The sequence below is a fragment of the Rutilus rutilus genome, assembly GCF_951802725.1.
Source record: "Rutilus rutilus genome assembly, chromosome: 1".
Lineage (NCBI taxonomy): Eukaryota > Metazoa > Chordata > Actinopteri > Cypriniformes > Leuciscidae > Rutilus > Rutilus rutilus.
This window is the reverse complement of record NC_140209.1, coordinates 11,701,309-11,724,026: the sequence shown is the minus strand read 5'-3', so window position 1 is coordinate 11,724,026 and position 22,718 is coordinate 11,701,309. Positions and strand designations below refer to the sequence as shown.

The following is a 22,718-nucleotide window of genomic DNA, read 5'->3' as shown; positions in this document are numbered from 1 at the left end:
AAACTGGGTTCAGAGATGACCAGTTCTGTGTGGGTTAAGATGTCAGTTCCTCTTCTTTCTTTCTTCTTTAACCACACGTGTTTCTCTAATAAACTAATAAACTCTTCCAAACCTCAACAGTGAGTTCATCGCTCTGAAAATACTCCTGAAAATATGTAGTCACACTAGTTCCACATTGCTAAATTAAAACTAGACCAAAGGTTATTAAAACAGTTCTGGAAGCACTAGAACTCAAAGCCAGAACACAAAGAGGACAAAAGACAACAATTCACTACAATTTGTTTGTTAACATGTAAAAGACATTGAAAGTATTAACAATGAATGAACCCATTAGGATTGAGTTATATTAGATTGATATTCCTCTGCTCATGTGGGTTTTGTATAATTATTTGCCTGATTTGTTCTTGTTCACAGAGGCATACAGTTGACTGCAGTTCTCCTGAGCTCCAGCTTTTGCTCCTCTGATGGAAGCATAAGTCACTTTATCATCACAGCGAACCTGAATGAACATCACAGTTGTTTCAACCCACGATTATTACAGCATGTTGTTTGAGCTCAATTCATGAAGAACTGCATATAATCACACAAATCAAGATCTGCATATACAAGAGGAAAATATACAAACTATCATGTTGAGAGAAGCTGGAGAACATCGAGGAAGTGTTCGCTCACCTTGTTCTTTTTGCCTCGTTTTTTACTGTACGCAGCGACTTCAGTGTAAGTCACATCATCTGTCTGCTCCTAAACATCAATGGAAATATGGAAAAATCAAGCTATTAAATGCCATTCATCAATGATATTTTCCTCAGGTTCTGCAAATGTTCAGGTAATATATGTGTAAAACGTGTCCTGGCAATTTCACATAAATGTTTTGTGAAAATCTATAATACAGACATGACGTTATGATGACAGATCCTATTGTAACATGACAGGATGATTGACTTGACTTGACCCACACAACAGGAACAACACATGATGAAATCCACAACTAGAACAATGGGCAATTAGTCACAGGTAGGACAACACACTCAGGGTACGTTTACACGAAAACTATATGCTTAAACATGTTTCCTTTGAGTTTTCTGCGTACAGACGACACCGTTGTCAAAACGATCCCCATTCACAAAAATTCACAAAAACAACTAAAAACGCTGTATTCTGCTGCCAGGCCAGTAGATGGCATTGAAACACTATAGACTGAACATGTAATACGCATGTGCATGACCTTATCGTCTTCACAAAAACTTGCACTTTGAAACCCGTTTTCAAAACTTTGCGTTTTCAGGCACCCAAAACACCGTTGTCGTGTAAATGAAAGGCCAAAACGCATAAAAGGTTTTACGTTTTTGGTTGAAAACGGTGTCGTGTGAACAACCCCTCAATTACAACGAACTGGCAAAACATGAGGGAAAATAGAGCGAGCTTTGGTGAAAACTAAGTGAAAATTGAATGACACCAATAGTAATTTCTCACTATAAATGACATCACAATGGAAAATGTTGATCAAAAAACGTATTTTTCTAGCTCAACTGTCACAGAATGGAAAGCACAGGATTGTGGGATATCAAAGGCAGTGAAGGATAGATCTGTGTTGCCTTCAAAACTCGATCAGATGAAGGAATCTCAGGAGACCGAAGTGAAACTGACATTGCATTCAGACGTGTTTTTAAAAACTTTGAGTTTTCAGGCACCCAAAATGCAGTTGTCGTGTGAACTCATTAACGACTAAACAAGAGGGCGTGGCCACTGGAAACTAGGAGGCGGGACAAGAGGAACACATGGCCAACACAAATAAAGACAGAGTCATGTCCTCAAACACAACACAAACAAAGACAGATTAAACTAAGACAAGACTGACAGAACTGTCTGCTGAGAACCCTGACATTTTATAATCTGAGTAATAAGAGTGTCATATTTCAGGGTCAGTCCTTATGAACATTAATAACTCATGGATCAACCTGCAATACTTACCACAGAGTCACCAGTCCCTCTTCTGTTGCCTGAAACATAATGTCACGGGAAAGTTTATGATCAAACACACACACAGTCTCTAATGCAGATGACAATCAGTTTTTAAAAGAGTCTAGAAGAATCTAGTGCTGTAGAATAGAAACATTATTTTTGTTAACTCACTGATTTCTCTTCACTTTTAGAGAAAGACATTTGTCTAAATTACATATTTGTTTTATCAGATGTTTTTGCCTGTTGTTACAAAATATGAAAAACTCACCTGCTCTTTTTTTACGAATCACCCAGAGAATAAGAGCCAGAAGGAGAAGAGCGAATGAAGCGGCAACAACAGTCACAGTCACTGAGAGAGAGCCTATAGAGAGACACATTCAGCAGGACTATATTACTGTTTAACCAAATACATAAAAATGGCACATTCAATAGCATAGTTATCCTTATTTATCATGTAAATGTGTAAATTGATGCTTGTGATGATGATTTTATAGAAATTGATATGTATTAAAAGCCATCTGTACACTAACAGACTGTACCTCATATGTTCACTAAATGAATGTGACATGATTGTTTAGGATTGTCTGGATGAGAATGATGTGTCTGACATTTAATGACAGTTACTTTTTACATTACGGTATTAATTTTCATGTTTATGGTTGTTGGTGATTTACAAGAGAATGGAATTAGAAAGTGATGAAGATTACAAATTAAACATGGCTTGAGTCAAAATCTGTGATCAGCTGTTCGAAAAACGAGTCGGTCAAATGAGGATGATGTTCATACACACCTGGATTCGGAGGGTTTGGTGTGGTATCTGGAATCTGTGCTGTTGCTGTAGTTGATGTTACAACTATTAAAAACAAAATGGAAATATAAATATATAATATTTGAATGCATGACCACAATATCAAGGCATTTATTTTACAAACTGCTGTAGTCCAGAGCTACAGTATCAGTGCTGAAAAGCTGCTCACACTAACATTGGATGAGTTATGCTGGGCACACACCAAAATACTTTTTTACATCTTATAAGATTTTCAAAATGTGATAGACCACAAACATGAGGACAAAAAATCCTTGGTTTTGCTCCTATAGCATGTGGTGTGCCATGATGTGACAAAGACAGCACACACACGAACAGGTTTTCAACCAGAGTCTCGACTGTGAACAGGAAATCTCGCGAGACTTCAGAATAAGCACGGCGGACGATATGCAGGAAGAAATTGCGCTGATAGTGTTTGGAAAGGTTTTACACGACACGTTGTATAAACATCTGTGCTTTTGCCACAAATCAACAAGCTGATCCTCCATCTCTGCTGTCCACATCAGTTTCACTTTGTGCTGCGCCATGACTGCGCTTGCTGTGCTTCCGTCTTCCATCATCTCGCTTTCTGATTGGATGTTGTTTCCTTTCACGTGATAATCTCCAGAGCGTGCGCGCGTTTGTCCTCGGGTCCCCCCCCACACATCAGGATTTCTGATCGTAAATATTAAACGTGTTGAATATTTATGATTCGCGATCGGGGCGGCTCCGACGTTCTTCCGATCAGGTTCGGTCACTCTTAACACACCTCACACCAAGGGAAAATCTGATAAGATAATCTGTTGAACCATCAAGATAATCGGGACACAGCTAGGATTGACGGAAGGGGGAAAATCGGCCCAAAATCAGCCCGATTATCTTTTGGTGTGTACCCAGCATTATGTTCAAAATATCAGAGATTGTTGTTTCCCGCCTCCTCAGACTCGACGCTCACATGGGTTTCCAGTTTGAGGAAACGCAACAGAACGAGCACAATTGACAATGAAAGCCGAGGAGATTTACAGACTCTGTAAGTGGATGAGTTTATTTATCTGTGTTTTAATAAGCTCTTGTTCATAGAGATTTTTAGATGGATACCGAGGCTTTTTAGGTTGGGTAGAATCTGCAATCTCTGACCCAGTTTGTTTGCCCGTTTCCAAGGCTACAATACACTGTGTTTCCTGCTATCTGGCATCCCGGGGTGTCAAAATACTATTGGCTGAACTGGCAGTGGGCGGAGTCACACAGACCAAAACAAAAAACGACTGACAACATGGAAAGTGAGAGGATCAGAAAAACTTCATGAGTCGGTCAAATGAGGATGATCTTCATACACACCTGGATTCAGAGAGTTTGCTGTGGTGTCTGGAATCAGTGTTGTTGCTGTAGTTGATGTTGCAACTATTGCCACTACAAGATGGAAATATGAATATTATTTTTCATATTTTATTTCATATTTTAATGCATGAACACAATATCATGGCATTTATTTTACAAACTGCTGTAGTCTAGAGAAGCTCATCAGTGTGACGCTCAGTTCTGGTGCTGGGATGACACACTAACATGGGATGAGTTGTGTTTAATAAATCCTCACTATGATTTATTAATTTATCATAGGAGTGGCGTGAGTTACACTAGCTGTATATTATGATTATTTTGCATCAGACAACAGACTGTACAAGACCGGTCATATGTATCAAAACTCACTGACAAATCTGACTAAAGAGCTTTTTTTGATGATAATATGTGTGATGATAAAGCAGTCTGTGAGAGCCAGTGCAAACCACTGAAGCGAGAGACTGATGATGTGTGACAGTGATCATGTGATCATGAACCTTGTGTAGAAGCTGCTGCTGTAGTTCGGCTTGATGTCTTCTCAGAGTTTGAGCTTCTGACTGGAGTCAGTGTTGTTGAAGCGACTGGAGCTGCAGAAGATGAATGTTCAGACGCATCAGGACATTAACATCATATTTTCATATTGATCATGACATGCAGTTTGTGTTCAATCATCACAGCTTACAGTGGCAGTAGTTGAGAAGAGAGATGTTACTGTATCATTTATTCCTGGTTTATATGAGAGTGAAACACAGTGAGCTGCTTCCCATAAACCTTCAGCTTTCCTGAATCAATGACATTATTAAGCCTTAGAATTCCTCAAACTGACCTCCTACATCATACTAGGCTTTAATAGATTTATGCAATATTTCATGTATGACCCATGTAGGAGGTCAATATTGGGAATTATAAGGATTTTACACACAGTTTATGACTTACTGATGACCACTAATATTTTACAATTGCCAAACGTATGAAGCCATCAGGAAGAGTAGAGCCAGTGTGTGAAAGTTTTCACAAATCTGTCTGAAAAGAGTGTTTTCTCACCTGAATACTTGACAGTGTATCTGACTGAGGTCTGGAGTTGATTTCTGTGAGTAAGCTGACATCTCCACTCTCTGTTGTTATCTTCATTCAGGAGTGTTGTAGTCAGAGTGATGATACAGTGATATTGATCTGATGATGATGATATCTGATATCTGGAGTCTGTCTTCAGATCAACACCAGCCTGATTCACCCACAACAGCTCAATTCCCTCAGAACGAACCCAATAATCATAGGAGAGTCCAGTATATGAATACAACTGACAGGAGAGAGTCACAGAGCGGCCTGGACTGATCTCAGTCTGTGAGGATGAAGATGATGATGATGATGATGATGATGATGATGGAGACACTGAAACTGAACACAAGACACAAATCACAGACTCTTCAATCATCATCTGAGTTTAAAGGGAGAATCTGCCCTTTTTAAATGTACCACATAATCATAAACTTACCATGAAGAACATGCAGAGAAACAAGTGCATCAGTTCCTTGTTTCTGCCCATTCACATATTCCTGTCTGCAGGTGTATAATCCATAATCTTCTACTGTGACGTTCTTGATGTTCAGAGAGCAGTCAGACTCCAGACTCAGTCTCTCATGTCTCTCTGTGTCTTTCCTCTTTATCCCTAAAGTAATCAGTTCAACTACTGCTGGATGTCTGAATCTGTTATAGTAGATCCATGTAGTTGATTTGCAGTCAGAAAGAGCATTATTACAGGACAGACGAGCATTTTCACCAGAACTGATGAACACATGATCATCCACTCCACTGATACCTGAAACACAGTATATCTCAGTGATCATTATGATATTAATTAATAAATAATAATAATAATAATAATAATAATAATAATATACCAGCATAAAAAGCAAAAGATTAAAATAATTCAAATAAAACTTTTTCTGATGTTTGATAATTAATTCATTCATTTATGGATAAACCAAATCAAACGCCTCTTTAAGAAGGAATAAGAAATACCCTGACTTTGAAACAAATGTAAATAATGTAATATCATCATATCTTGAACTCTTGATTTCAGCTTTGTCATAAACATTACTGGACGGCACAGGATTAGTTGATCCTCCTCTTCAACCGTAGAAAATACACTAATAACTGACCTTAAAAGCTCTTTATCTGTTCTGTGTTTCTCTCTTTCCTTCAAACTCACCCTACTGTGACTTATGCACAGCTAAATACAAAATAACAATTCAAAACCCACAAAGAATATTTGTGGAACAGTTCCCAAAGGAAGGAGCAAAACTCAGGGAAGGTTTGCTGGGATCAGTAGTTCACTCTCCATCCAGACACAGTCGTGATGATACTGTACTTCTGTTCTCTGACCACACAACATCACTTCACTGAGCTGAACACTCGTTGTGTGTTTGATAGTAAGTTTATGATCAATCATGAGCTGAGTTTGGGAAGTAGTTAACAGTGAATTTGATCATGATTAGGGCCCTCTCAAGTAAAGGTCATGACAAAAGAATGCATTAACAAATCATGTAATAAAATATGATTAAACATGCACTAGGAGAATATATATTTGTATTCCTTTACACCACCAGTACAACAAAACAAAAGATAAAGGTTATTTGTAGTTCTTTTACTCACAGCGCATTCACTGTGTGCTCATACTATGATCTCGATATCAATATTGTTAAAAGCGCTATATAAATGAAGGTGACTTGACTTGACAATATGAGCTCATCCCAGATAGAAATGTTGTTGTTCTATGAATGTTTTGAGAGCATTATGTTCTTGTAATGTTTTCTGTAGATAATTTTATTTTTGTTACCAGAATGTTCTCCTAAAAGGAAGGATAACACTCTCTAAACATTCTTATACAGTTTTAGCGGGACGTTTCCCAGCAGACACAGGACTGAACCATCTTTTCCTCATATGTCTCTAGTTTCTTTTTTTTATTTCTTTTTTTTTATATATATATAATACACATAATATATATATAAAAAAAATTGGTTTACTTCTCATCTATACATTAATGCTATGTTTTGGGAGATTTGAAGTACTTTTGTACTTTGTATTTACTGCAAAATACCTCAGCTACACCATTAGCATGCATATGAAATATTACCTTTTTATGAAAAAAACAACAACACATTAATGATGATCAAAATTAAATATGAGTTGTTTCTGGATATTGATCTAGGTGTGAGATGCATAATTCTTCCATCTGATGGTTAGAATTTTTTTTTCTGATAATATAGTTTTGCCAAAAAGTGTAATTACCATACACTTCCAGCAGAGGCGCCATAGAGATCCATTCATTTTTTTGGAATTCATTTTTCTGCTCTTATAACAGCTTTTGTTATATATATATATACATATATATATATATATATATATATATATATATATATATATATATATATATATATAAACATTTTAAAATGTATTAAATCAGTATTTTTTTGTTTTGTTATTTGAGGTCTTTTGAAGTGTCTTGTTTTTGCAATAATGCCAAATAATTTTGCAGTAATAACACTAAAAGAAAAGACTTGAATGCAGTTACATATTATTTATTTCAATAATCCAAATGTATAAAATTATTCACTTTAGAATAAGAAAGACATTTTTAGTACATAAAAGTAAATAAAACTCCCAAACCCCCCAAAAAACAGCAATAAGCGAATAGGAACACGAGTAAAGAGTAAACACACCTGTGTGTGTGTGTGTGTGTGTGTGTGTGTGTGTGTGTGTGTGTGTGTGTGTAAGTGATCACGTTCGTTCCACATTGCATTTGTGCTCTAGTACATTGAGGTATGGAAATTTTCAGATTTATTCTGGATTATTTATTTTTATTTTTTTTGAACAAATTTAAAATAAAAAAACATTTTCATTTCAAAGACATTCATTTCAAAGTTCTTGAGTGTGACTTTTTTTTAATACCTTCAGAACAACCGAATCAAGGCCAGTTTTTGTGTGTGTGTATAGATAGATAATTTAGAAAAAGTCACAAAATCTTATTGCACTGAGATGAAGGAAACCATTTTTTTTTAACTAAAGAAAAGTCGACTGGGTCATATTGACCCCAGAGGACAAATTAGGGTTCGGTCCTGGAGGGCCACTGTTATACTGTTATAGTTGTGTTTTATTCTCTGAGAGTGCAAGCATGATGTTGAATCATCATCATCACATTGTAACATAAATTCAATGCCATTATCATTGATTTTTGGATGAAATCTAAAACAACATTTTGGGTGTAAAAGTGATGTTGATTCAGTGCAGTTAACATTGACACATTAACATTGATTTAACATTGTTTGGATGGTTGCTTGCTATCTGGGACCCTCATCAAACACAGCTAATCAATGTCTCCAGGATTACTAGAAAGCTACAGGCAGGAGAGTTTATCAGGGTTGGAGATAAACTCTGCAGGACAGTGGCCCTCCAGGACCGAGTTTACCCATCCCTGGTTTTCTTAATGAAGCACGTCACCGTTATTGAGATTGGTAGTAAAATTCAATCAAAGTCAGGTGTCAGTAATTTTTTATCATATAAATGTCTATAACTCCGAAGCGAATTGAGATATTTTCACCAAAATTGACACACATATGTATGGGCTCACTCTGAGGACACATTATAAAATGGTGGGACTGAGCCTCTTGGTGGCGCTATAATAGAACAAAACATGAAATTCCCATTGACATCAATACAGTACTGTGACATAAAATTAGTGATGTACTGATGTGAAAATTGTGGCCGATACCGATATTTACCGATGGCGATATCTCTGTATAGAAAACACATTTTTATGATAATCAAATAAAGAGCTTATTTCCAAAACACTTAAAGGTGCTGTATGTAGGATCCAGCGACCTCTAGCGGTGATGTTTCAGATTGCAACAACAGCGCTCGTGCTCGTGAAAAGCAATAAAGTTACAACTGTAGTCTTTCACATCAGATAACGTTAGCAAATGGTCGGCGTTAGCTGGCGAACTAATGATGTCTAACTTGAGCCAACTAAAGCACAAAATCACAATATATTTTACATGCTTTGAAGTATTGTTAGCTTACCTGTCCAAAAGGATGAAAGCCAACTCAGGGTCTGTTTTTATACCTAAAACAAAGCGGAGGTCTCTCCATAATTCAAACGCTCTGCCAATGTTGATCCGTGTTTTCGTCCTGAGTCGATCCAATTGACGTTTGGCCTGACGAGCTTCAGCAGATAATTAAATTTTTTTTTTTTTTTTTTTTTTTTTGGAGTTTGTGTTGGAGTCTGTGTTGTGCTGGAGGCAGGTCGTTTTTTGGTGTTATCAGACTCCACGTCGTTAGCTGCAGGAGAGGCTCGGGAGCGCGCATGCACGTCACATCCGGTGGATTTCGCAGAAAATCCGACCCGGAGACTTCACATAAAAATAGGAATACTGGCCTTCAGAGGTAATAGCAAAACGCGAAAAGTGGATCATTGTAATGTGTGATTACAACCCCTTCACAGACGGGCAATAAAAAAAGGATTCATTTTATAAAAAAAGTTACATACAGCACCTTTAAAAAAAAAAGTTCAAAAAAAAAAAAAAGTCAGGTGTCAGTAATTTTTTATGTGTTTTTCTTTTTTCATATAAATGTCTATAACTACGAAGCGAATTGAGATATTTTCACCAAAATTGACACACAGATGTATGGGCTCACTCTGAGGACACATGAAAAAATGGTGGGACTGAGCCTCTTGGTGGCGCTATAATAGAACAAAACATGAAATTCCCATTGACTCAATACAGTACTGTGACATAAAATTAGTGATGTGAGATGTGAAAATTGTGGCCGATACCGATGTTTACCAATGGCGATATCTCTGTATAGAAAACACATTTTTATGATAACCAAATAAAGAGCTATTTTCCAAAAAAAAAAATTTGTTTTACTTTTGTCATTTATTTTCAGAAATGACTGATATTGGGCACCTTTACCTGTGTGCAAAACATGTCATCAGATTTTCAGAAGAAAAAATAAATATCTATATAAAAATACATTTAAAAAAGTGTGTCCTGAATTCACACTATGAATAAGGATGAAAAGGCAATGAATAGGCAATGTCAGTGTCTGAGAGTTTTGTATAACATGCTCATTGGGTTAAATGGTGAGATTGACAAGTGCTGAAAAAACTGTGCTGTTGAATTTACGCCTCCAGCCTAGTTCAACGATTGTGTAGGCTGCTCTGTACCTAACCTCTGTCAGTAACAAACATCCAGAAATTTCCCAGATATTTATAAACACCCCTCAGCAATCTCTGTTAAGTGAATCCCAACAAAATCCCAGTGCATAAACTTTCAATTATGTCCATGGTTCACGTCAACACACGCTGAACACTTGCTACGTGTACGTGCTACGTGTAGGCTAGAATAAAGTTGGGCTGCAGCTACAGTGGATATTTTAATTGTTAGCGTGCTTTTCATCCATTCAATGGTGAAACGAAAATCTTCTTATCACTCAAGGAAGATACTTCTCCACCTCCACATAGGCTGTTTTTTTTTACTAGGGTGACAATACATCAAGACTTTAGAGTAAAAGCAAGCAGCAGCCGATCGATACTGTATAGGCTACTGACCCGGCCTGGAAGTGTACGTGCATAGCCCGAAGGACGTTAGCTTAATTTCTACTATGTCGCCAAATATATGGATTGAGCCAAACTGGACTGTTTGGCAAGACGACTGCTGTTCTTTGCAATTCCTATTACAACCATATAACTACATTCTGCCTGATACTAGGGCTGTCACTTTTGAGAAAAATCTAATTCGAACGGGTATCAAATATCAAGCAATATATTCGAATATCTACGAGTCAAAAAACAATCAGTCAAAAAATGTGTCATGAAGAGGAAAAAAACATATAAGTCGCACTGGATTATAAGTCGCATTTATTTAGAAATGTATTTCACACAAAAAAACAATGTTACGGACGGGACAGTTCTCCGTTACGGACGTGAGCGCTCTGAAAGCGACACTAAAAGACTGCTTTAAAACTTTCACAGAGACCTCAAACAGAAAGCACAAAGCCTGTCTTTAAATTTAATTTCGTTTTGTATTAATTGTATCTTCATTTTGATCAATGTTTCATCAACCAATTGCCTGGATTTAATAAATAAGAAGTAAATATAGTAGAAAATATTTAATCACGACACGGAGGCGCCGGCGCATGAACCTGGAGCTCGTCTCATAAATGAACCGAAACTCAGCGTATAAGGTAGCCTACTCGCCTCACAGACCTGAGACATATATAGAAAGCTTGAAATGTCAACTTTTAAACAGAACAATTCAAAACGAAAGAAAACAGACTCTCTGCTTATGTCATCCGTATGAAATGTGCATTTCTCTGGCGCGTTCACTACTGCGAACATCGCGAGTCAGCATCATCAACTTCATCTTCAACTTCACACGTCAAATACACAGGAATGATTATCGGCCTGTTCACATCGGCCCTATTTTGACATCGGAACGATACCGATGTGTAAAAAAATGACCATATCGGCCGATATATCGTGCACCACTACATAAAATGCTATGTTTTATGAACGCATCAGCGTATTGTTAAGCAACTCGGTATGAGTCATCGGCACCATGCCTTGAAGGTACTCAAAAAGTTTGAAATTGAAACATTGAATCGTATCATCTCCAGACTCCAGGCATGATGCCAAAATGACTTTTCAGGCTTTATTTCTGCAATACCTCGACATATTGACACCAAACTTTGTATGTGTCATTGTCACTTCACTCTGGCCACATCACATCGATTTAGTAACTGCGCCATCTATTGGTCGAAAGTGATCATCCATTTGCCCAAAATCCTCTTTAAATATCTTTAATTGCTCATTGTTGCAGTTGGTCTGACACTTTCAGCCATGTTGGCATGTCTTGTCGTCTTCTACCGTTTTTTCCTCACTTAATGCAAACAACACACTCTCCAGAATAAACTATTAGTCTTTATCAGAGAGCTGTTCAAATCACTGACACACTCTTGTAGAATTGAAATAATCTTGACTGTTTTTCTACCCACTCTTTCCACCACAAGGACCATTTGGAGTTCCCAAAGACACAGACAGTGATCAAGGCCTGTAGGCCAAAATGTGTTTGTATTTTGGGGGTCGATGCCCATACGGAAATGTAATATATGACATATATGTCCCTATATCGCAAGTGACGCCGTCATATATGCTACATATAAGACAATATACATATCTCTAGATATATGTTGATATAAGTTTATAACATATATAAATTGTCCATATTAAATTAGTATATTGGCATATATTAATATGATGTATATGATTATTGTTTATATAATTTTGTATGTTATGACCATATATGTCACCAATATGTTTAATTTATATATGCCAATTTATTTAAACAACATACATACATTTTACATGCTTATGGTTTCCTTATTAATTAATTCCTTGTTTTCCTTATTTGAACAGCTTGAACTTTTAACAAGTCTACACAATCCACATTTCATTTCAATTTCTATCCCATTTTAGAATTAGCACAATTTGTTATAAATAAAATTATTGTTTTATTATTATTATTTTACGTAACTGGCTCATAAAAACAAAACAAATACTACACAAATTCTATTTGCAAACTTTTTTTTTTTCATATCATCAATAACCATATATCAATATCATCATTCTATAAGTAAGAAAATACAATCATACATACACATTAAAACATGCACTACATATGTAGATGCATACAGAATAATCTAGGGACCCCAAATATAATTTAAATGCATTTCTCTAGACTGCACTGATGCAGCTAAATCATGATATAATATCATCTGTGCTGTCCCAAAGGCATGTAGAAAAACTTTCTGTCTGCATTTAGCATGCGTCCCACCCCAATACGTTACGTCATTGCCTAATGCCTATCTTTATTAGGCGCGCCAAAATTCAAACGCAGTCAAAAGACCGCCATCTATTACGCGCATTCAGAGACGTCACCAACCAACGGATGGAGAATGTGAGTCCTTGTTGAGTGAACAAAGAAGAAACCGATAGTTGGAGCATTGTTCCAACATCACACATAAAAAACTTAAATAGTAATGATTTCTTAGACGGACTTGATGACAGATCTGTATATTTAATTGAGTGGAGAGGTGGATTGAAGAAAAGGCGGATGGCCTTAGTACGAGGCAACGGTGCATAAAGTTGCAGGTAAGTTAATTTCTGAACTTTTATTATAATTCACACATTGATATTGCACAGAAAATAAATAATTTAAATAATCGCTGAACTGCATGAGATTATAAACTATCAGATCGGAGCTAACGTAAAGGCCTGTTCACACCGGGACGAATTTCGCGCGCGATATTCGCCGACGTTTAACGCCTCGTGACTAAACAAAGGGCGCCAATGTGAGTGTGCACACCGACGCGAAAAACGCCACGCGTAAAAGCGTCATTTTTAAAAAAACGCCTCGGGTTCGTTTTTTTGGTTTGACGCGCCGCGTCAAAAACTATCCGACCAATGAGATTGGCGCTTTTGCTCACGTGTCTGGAGCTTCTGAAGTTACAGTAAAACACAACTTGGGGGCGCTCAAACACAAAACGGTCTTGCCGAGCACACATACAGGCGAAGAAGATAGCGTCTACACTGCTGGGAAGAAATAAGACGAGGAAGATGCAAGGCAAGATGAATGTAGAGCTGCTGGCCTCGTTGGTGTCTGAACATAAAGAACTATATGTCAAACGCGACTACAAAAATCTTGATAAAAGAGAACTGTTATGGAGTGGTATTGCAGAGCAATGGGCCTTGATGGTGAGTTTCATTTTACTTAATTGTCTTTCATGTACATAGGCTTGTAACTTTTTCCCACGAACGTTTGACAATCGCGCCATCTAATGTCAGGGAATGAATTTGCATGTTCACTCGGCTCATCGTCAGCGAAAATCGCTTGGGTGTGAACACAAAAAACGCGTTGAAAAACGCTGGCGAATAACGCGCGCCGATATTCGTCCCGGTGTGTAAGGCCCTTTAGGCTACAGATCGGATGATTGAGCAGATATTCAGTTTAACTGTTATGTTTTTTTTTTTTTTTTTTTTTTTTTTTTACATTGAACGTTGCTACTGCTTTATTGTGTGCGTTGCATTTTCATGTTCTCATTTTCATGTTTAAGAGCCAACTACGAGTTATTACACTTAATCATTCTAAGATCTGTGAGAATTGTTATGTGAGAATTTCTTTAAAAAGTAAGATTTCAGCTGTCTGACACATGTAACGTTAGTGGAGAAATAAAATACAATATTTGCCTTTAGATTCTAGAACTAATACAATAATACTCAAAGTAAAAATATCTCGATTTATGCCAATGTAAATTTGCAGGATATTAAATCCCTGTCAGTATGTGTGCTAATATTTTGAACACTGTCCCCCATCATGACATCAATACTTATTGTGGGGGTGCATAAGCGAGGAGACCAGTAATGATGGACCATTTAGCCCCAAAAAGGTCACAAGATTTTTTTGCCTCTGAGAGTCACCAGAGGGCACTCCACACCAGACTGATCACATCACAAACTCAACTTCCCATCATGCCGCTTACCTGGGACTGATTGCACATACACCTGCAGCTCATCCACACTCATCTCATCCACCTGCAGCTCATTCACATACACCCATATAAACCTCTGTCACTTTTCAGTTCACTGCGAAGTATTGCATTGCCCCGGCGTACAATTTCTGAGCGGTTTCCCCGTGTTTGCTGAACTATCTCTGACCTTGGATTGTTTATATCGACTACTGATTCTTCTGCTGCCTACCTCGACTCGGACTGTTATATCGACCTCTGATTGTTCTGCTGCCTGTCTCGACCTGGATTGTTCTTTGGACTGTGATTCCTGCCGCCTGCCTCGACCCTTGCCTGTTATCGACTTCTGCTTTGTGATTACCTCTGTTGTTCTGTCTGCCCCTGATTTACCCTGCCTGTTAAATATTCTAATAAAGCTGCAAATGGATCTTACTGCGTCCTCCACTTTGTAACAGTTGTTGCTTCAGGTTAAAATAAAACAAAATCATTATTACATATAACTTTGCAAATTAATTACTACATTTAGAATTGAAATACTTAAAATGAATCATCCAAAGCTAGGAGTACCTAATAATCTACAATTTTCCCTAGATCTTGACAGGATTAGTCATTTTTCACAGCCAAGTACAAGCAGTCTGTCAGAGATGTTTATGTTGCTCTGCCTGTTTTTACTTATGGTGAAGCATGTCTATTTCTGTTTACCTGTTTTAATGCCATCAGCTATTATCCACTCTGCTATTATTTCCGATCTTACTGTTTTGGGCAAGCTGATCTTCATTTTCTGCTAAAGAAATTGAAAATATTGATACTGAAAATCTCAATTTTTTAACTGTTTTGCTTCCTAGAAATGCCAAAACTCCTTTGTACAATGGGCAAGCTGGGGAAATGGCTTGAAACGAAGGAGCAGAGCCCACAGGAACAACTGGCATCACCTTCCAGCATACAGGAAACTGTGAGTATGCTGTTTTCCAAACCAATACTGTAGGAACAGCTATAACAGCAAGGCACGACAGTAAAAACATATTAAAACCAATTCAAATACCAAAAAAAACCAAAGAAGAACCGCATTCATTCACAAAATGGCGGCTAGCACAACACAACATTCTGATGCATTTGTTTTGATAATGGGTTGTCTGAAAATAATAATAGAAAAAAACAAGCGGAAAAAAACATAAATTAAAATTTCCTGATAATTTACTAACCCCCTTGTCATCCAAGATGTTCATGTCTTTCTTCAATCAAAAAGAAATCACGTTTTTTGAGAAAAACATTACAGGATTTTTCTCCATATAATGGACTTCAATTGCAACCAGCGGGTAAAAATCAAGTCCAAATCAATGCAGTTTCAAAGGGCTTCAAAGGCTCTACACGATCCCAGCCAAGGAATAAGGGTCAAACCATCTGTCATTTACTTAAAATAAACATTTATATACTTTTTAACCACAAATGCTCGACTTTGGTGTTCTGCTTCTGCACAACGTATTACGTTATCACATTGGAAAGGTCATGCGCGTGATGTAGGTGGAAGTACCGACCCAGTGTTAAAACAAATGTGCAAAGACTAAATCAAACGCCCTTCACACAAATAAAGGTAAAACATCGATGTCGGACATATTTTGAAGTTGGAGGAGAAAATGAGATGGAGTTTTTCGGAACTGGGTCGGTACTTCCACCTACGTCACAAGTTACGTGATGACGTAATATGTCATGGTTTGGCTAGATAAGACCCTTATTCCTCGGCTGGGATCGTGTAGACCCTTTGAAACTGCATTGATTTGGACCTTCAAACTGTTGGTTGCCATTCTAAAGGGTAGTTTAAACGAGAATGCACGCGTTGACGATAATGCATAAACTGACGTTGCGTGAAAATGTTAATTTAGTGTGTTTTAGGTGATTATAATTTGGATGTCCTTAGATAAATGTTAAAAAATTAAAATGCTTTTCTTTGTCTTTTTTTCAGATGCAGTGATCCAGAAATTTCCTAGAACCACCAGGGGCCAATTAGGGGTAGCTATTAATCAAAAGGTCACTGAGTTGAGGACATCCAAAAAGACTCAACAAACATGAGAAAATGAACAGGCTGTATCATATACCTGTTGGTGGATTTTCCTGTTCTGGGCTTGTTTTATGTTTTGTTGTAATATTGTATTTGTATATAATAGTGATGGGAGGTCCGGTTCTTTTCCGCGAAACCGGTTCTTTCGGACAGTTCATTTCAATGAACTGGTTTAAAAAAAAACAGTTCACCAGTTCTTTTACGTCCTCACGTAATGACGTCAATTCTATCATCCCGGCGGATAAAAATAAATTCAGATAAAGGCATTTGTAATCATAACGTCAGTTAAATAATAGCAATCATCGCCATAATCATCTTGGAAAAGTTTATTACATTTACGCTGCGACTTTGCAAATGAACCCTGTACAGGCGATGTGCAAACGCGGATGTTTTACATGTCTAAACGATAGCCTATAATAAAGTGAATAAACTGGTCTTCATCAATTTTATTTTATTTGCTATTAAATAAACTTACATTTAAGTCCTCGGTTCACCCGTACTCATGTATCAGCACAGCATCTAGTTGGCTGAAAGAAAGTTTGGTTCAGAGACAGTGTTATCATCACGCATGCGCAGTATCTCCAGCTCATCGGTTCTCCGTATCGAAGGTGTCCGAAAGAAACTGTTCTCGGTTCTGTACTGGTGATCAGAGAACTGCTGTAGCAGTAAGCCTATACTGTACGTGCACTGAGCTGAGAACTGCTGAAACCTGAATATAGCCACCCTTAAAGGGATAGTTCGCCCAAAAATGATATTTAAGCCATGATTTACTCACCCTCAAGCCGTTCGAGATGCATATGTCAATCTTTTTTCAGACGAACACATTTTCAGTTATTTTAGAAAATGTCTTAGATCTTTCAGTGGTTATAATGTGAAGCAATGGGGTCCAGCTGCTCCAAGTCGCAAATTGTGCATGCATCCTTCACAAAAGTAATCCATCCGGCTCCAGGGGGATAAACGAAGGCCTTCTGAGGGTAATCCGTGCGGTTTTGTCGTAAAAATATACATATTTAAAACTTTATAAATGAAAATAACTGGCTTCCGGTGGCGGTCGGCGCGCGTTCACGGAGATGGATGCTGGCATATGACGTATGACGTAGCGTAGGAAGCGTCGTGACGTAGAACGAACGCAGAGTTTTGTTTTGCTCTGCTCTCTGGCTGCGCTGTCACGCTCGTTATACGTCACGACGCTTTCATCTCCGTGAACGCGCGTCGACCACGACCGGAAGCCAGTTATTTTCGTTTATAAAGTTTTAAATATGTATATTTTTACGACAAAACCGCACGGATTACCCTCGGAAGGCCTTCGTTTATCCCCCTGGAGCCGGATGGATTATTTTTGTGAAGGATGCATGCTCATTTTGCGACTTGGAGCAGCTGGACCCCATTGCTTCACATTATAACCACTGAAAGATCTAAGACATTTTCTAAAATAACTGAAAATGTGTTCGTCTGAAAAAAGATTGACATATGCATCTCGAACGGCTTGAGGGTGAGTAAATCATGGCTTAAATATCATTTTTGGGCGAACTATCCCTTTAAAACCTTGGCAAGAGTTTACGTCAAATATCAACTTACTTAGAAATTAAATGAGCTGTTCCTGAAAATAATGTTTTAGTATAATAATAATTGTTTAAAGGTATAGCGGAGGATTTTCTTTTTCCGGGTGGGTAGTGTAAACTATTGGTCCACCTAAGTGTCAATCATTCTGGTGATATGTTTACGTAAGGCCGTCGTACGTGCTCGTCCCTTAGTTTTCGCTTTCTGCGCATGCGCACTTTCAGGTGTTTATGTGTGGTGAGCTAGAGCTAAGCCATTCATTGAAGCTCGCCGTTTCACCGGGTCCTTTGAAAATGTCTGAGGGTCGCAAGAGAAAAAGTTTGTACGAACTGTATGAGAAGAAGAGAAAGGCCTCAGAAGAGAGAAACAAGATCAGAGTGTTTTTGGGAGATTGTTTCACACGATGGCGTGCGCTGAAAACACAGGTTGGGCTTCCCACTGATGCCTCAGTCGCGAAGTTTCTACTCGACAGGTAAAGTTTGGCATGCTATTTGGAGAAAAAGTGCAAATCTTCTTTTGGAAAGTAATCTTGTATGAGCGATGCCGACAGCAACTTTTAAACAGAGCGTGCACGAGGAGAACCTCGCACACGTTTAATAGGCGTTCCCTCTCGGGAGCAGGTAGAGTGTTGCGCATGTGCATTTTTTCAAAAAGTGGAGAGGGCGGTTCTTATCTAAAATTCGGAAAGATCCTCCGCTATACCTTTAAGTTTTACAATCCATTAGTTTCCAATCTTTAAAATAATACAGTGAAAAGACAGTATGTGATTTTTGTTACACTTCGATGTTCAACAAAATACTTAAGAAACCTGCATTTCATCCCTCTAAAAAAATTGCACGCATGCTCAGCTCAACAGGTTCTCAGTAGTCGAACACTTCCGAAATAAACAGTTCTCAGTTCTGTAGTACTGTACTGGTTATCCGAGAACCGCTGTACCTGTACGTTCGGTAGTGCGCGCATGCTCAGTATCAGCTACTCGTGCTCATCACTTCTCAGCACAACATCTCAGTTCAGTGAACTGTTGGAGTTACTGGAGTAAAATACTCTGGGATATTGTTTATTTCGAGTCAGAGGAGACTATCAGGCATGTCCGAAAGTGAGTAGTAGATCAGCGCTGACGTAAGACACAAACTGTTACGAGCGATTCACTAAAATAGAACTTACTGGTTCAAAAGAGCGATTCGTTCATCAACCGGACATCACTAGTATATAATATAATTGTGTGTTCAGTGTTCAGTAGTTTCCTAATTTTGCGCAGCTTAACAATTCTTCTTTTTAAATTAAAACTGTTTTAATAAAGTTTTAATGTTTTAACTGTTTTACTGTATTACTTCTTTTTTGCTAACTGCACTGTTTAACATTTAAGGTTTAGCCATGTCATGTGCATTGCATTACAAGTGTGTAAGTACACGTCCATAACCTATATTTCGAAATAAGAAATTAACGAAAGCATGTTTTTTACATTTGTTTAGTTTACATCATACAGCTCGGGGGGTGGTGTGGCGCAATGGATAAGACACATGCCTTTGGTGTGAGAGACCTGGGTTCGAATCCACTGTGAGACACCAATGTGTCCCTGAGCAATACACTTAACCCCTAGTTGCTCCAGTGTGTGTCTATATATGCCAGAGGCGTGCAACCTATATAGCAATTGTAAGTCGCTTTGGATTAAAGCGTCAGCTAAATGAATAAATGTAGAATGTAAATGTAAATTATACAGGGCTTAAAGTATTCCGGCCTCCGGCGCATGCACAATTTATTTATCAGGCTGCAAATTACAGTCGGAGGCACTATCGGCGCGGACGCGCTTGAAAAAAATGAGCGCGTCGCTTCCATTATGAGCATGCATACCGCGCGGCTACATTTGAAATAACGAACTTGAGCGCGCAAAAGACGCGATATGTGAACAGGCCCTATCTGACTTGAATAACACACCGGTCCTCTTTAACCTACCACCTTGATTCAAGAGTCAGCGCGCACAGCTGTCACAGCCAATGGGAGCATGATATTAGGTTGTCTTAGCCAATTGCTAGAGAGGAGGGCGGGTCTTGTGCAGGAAGTGAACCAGTTCGCAGTTAGCTTCAGAGCTGCCAACTCTCACGCATTCACCGTGAGACACTTTTCACACGCTCTCACGACACACATCTATTTTCTCACGCACAGAAAAATCGCGAAGCAAAAAGGAGACGGAGACCGACAGACTAGACAGAGCAGGTTACTTATGATGTAAAAAAAACTCAGCTCTCAGATTCTGTCACTTTTATTACGAAATTCAAACAGTAAATACCGTTTTGGCGCTTGTAAATGTGACGCGACCACTGATCTATATAGAATGACATTATATAGATAAGTGGACACGACAGATTCCTAGCGGCAGGTGAACCTATCATCTCTAGCTAGTAAATAAACACGAATGAACAATGTTGAAAGATACAGTAAAATTACCGAAATGTATATTCCTTCATACGTAATATCGACCAATTAATGAAACAAATGGGTCAATAAAACAGCTGGAGAACAATTATGTCACATAACATTTACCTCAGGAAAGTCATTTGATGACCATAATATAGGCTATAGCACGGTAGTTGGCTAGAAAAAAGAGCTATAGAGAGTATTTTGCTAAATATGTGTACATTACATATTTATTATGTTTTTACTTATATCATTAAATAAAGTTGTTATTATAATTAAAAAACGCATTATATCTCTCTCTGTATGTTTACAGCATTAGGTGAGTTGTTTTTTTCTCAAGAAAAATTAATGCCTATCTTGTGTAGCCTACCTAATATTTATTTAAATGAGTCAATATTAAATCAAATCACAATAATTTAATTGAATTGAAAAGCAGAAATTGTACCATGTAGCCTAAGCATTGTAACATGTTGTCACTAAGCCTAATAAAATTCAGTTTAGTTACTAAAATATTTTGACAATCACAATACACTTATTGTGATGCAATAATTTAATATGAAATTGTTCTAATAGGTTTTATATATGGACAGATATATATGTACATATATGGTTTCACTTTCTATGTGAATATATTTAATATATGTAGAGTTCATATACGTGAATTCTCACAACTTTAGTACGGTGGGGGAAGTTCAAATTATCTGATTGGTCAGTTTAAACGTCTGACAGTTGGGTTAAAGTCACATGGTCAGGAAAGGATAAAAAAAGATTGAAACTGTTGCTCTGTCTCTTTTTATGCCCTGGCTCTCTTTCTTGGGGCTCTCTCTCTTTACTTCCTCTTTTCTTTGTCTCTTACTCTCCCTCCCCCTCTCTCTCTCTCAGGAAACATTTACATGCTGGGTAAGATTAATGGTATAAGTTATCATCATCTCATTCATCTATTTTTTTTACGATTTTAAGTATTACTATAACCATATTTTGTCATTAAACCTTTTCAATTACAAATAATGTGCTAAATAGTTTTGATTTGGTATTGACTTTGAAGTGCTATCTATTGCAATACAATATTGTCACTCTCTATAGCAACGCTCTCCCACATATTAATCTATTGTAACTGTGCTTTTTTCTATGCTTTAACCCGGTCTTAAAGTAAATAGATGACTGTCAAAAATAGTAGTATTAAATTAAATGCATTTATGGTGAGATTACTACATTTTAATTAATTGAATGCATTTATGGTGAGATTATTATATTTTCATGTCAATCTGTGTACATTTTGACCACGAACCATGCGCTGTCACTTTAATTCAGCGCGTGCAGCACAGCAAAAATAGACTCGGTGCGGAAATGATCGCTGCACTGCTGTATACGCACCGCTCCTGGAACGCACGGCTGGACCGCATCTACGTGTGAAAGCATTAACCTGTTAACATGGGTGCGGAAAAAAATACGCACCGCATACGCACTGCAAACGGAGTATGTGTGAAACGGGCGTTACACTCTTAATATGAAAATAATTCTTCATCATCAGATGTTTGAGTGACACTATGTCCAGTATCAGGAATAATACAGTATGATCTGTATGTATCAAAACACAACTCTGAGATCACAACGTGAATGTGTGCAAGAATAAACTGAGCATGTTCAAATGAACTCTTTCCAGACTAATTCCACTAAATGTCTTTAGAGAAAATACAGATTTCTTTACCTGTGAGAAGTGAAGAGAGAATGATCAGTCCCAGCAGACACAGATCACACTTATCAGCCATTTTGTGTTTCTGTCAGTCTTTCTCTTCATTATATATAGTTACAGCTCTTCCTCTTCATTATATATAGTTACAGCTCCTCCTTTAAACATCATCAGCTCCTCCTCTGGTTGGTTACTTCCTCTGATCTCATCAGCTGAGTGTTTAGTCCTGACTCTATGACACAGCTGAAGAAGCGATCAGAAAGATCTCTGGTGTAAAACTTGACTTTGAAAAGCTCTGGATCAGAAAG

At 37.8% G+C, this 22,718-nt stretch overlaps 1 protein-coding gene across 1 annotated transcript; it reads right to left on the bottom strand.

Annotated features, from left to right (window-relative positions):
- Positions 1-272: 272 nt before the first annotated feature.
- Positions 273-22,490, bottom strand: LOC311287733 (uncharacterized protein). The gene is made up of 10 exons (XM_084404763.1): positions 22,429-22,490; positions 5,601-5,924; positions 5,150-5,503; positions 4,603-4,692; positions 4,106-4,168; positions 2,753-2,815; positions 2,231-2,323; positions 1,972-2,000; positions 673-741; positions 273-499 (listed from the first exon to the last, which is right to left on the bottom strand). The coding sequence occupies exons 1-10, from the start codon at positions 22,487-22,489 to the stop codon at positions 386-388; spliced, it is 1,260 nt and encodes a 419-aa protein (XP_084260889.1). The 5' UTR covers position 22,490; the 3' UTR covers positions 273-385.
- Positions 22,491-22,718: the final 228 nt, after the last annotated feature.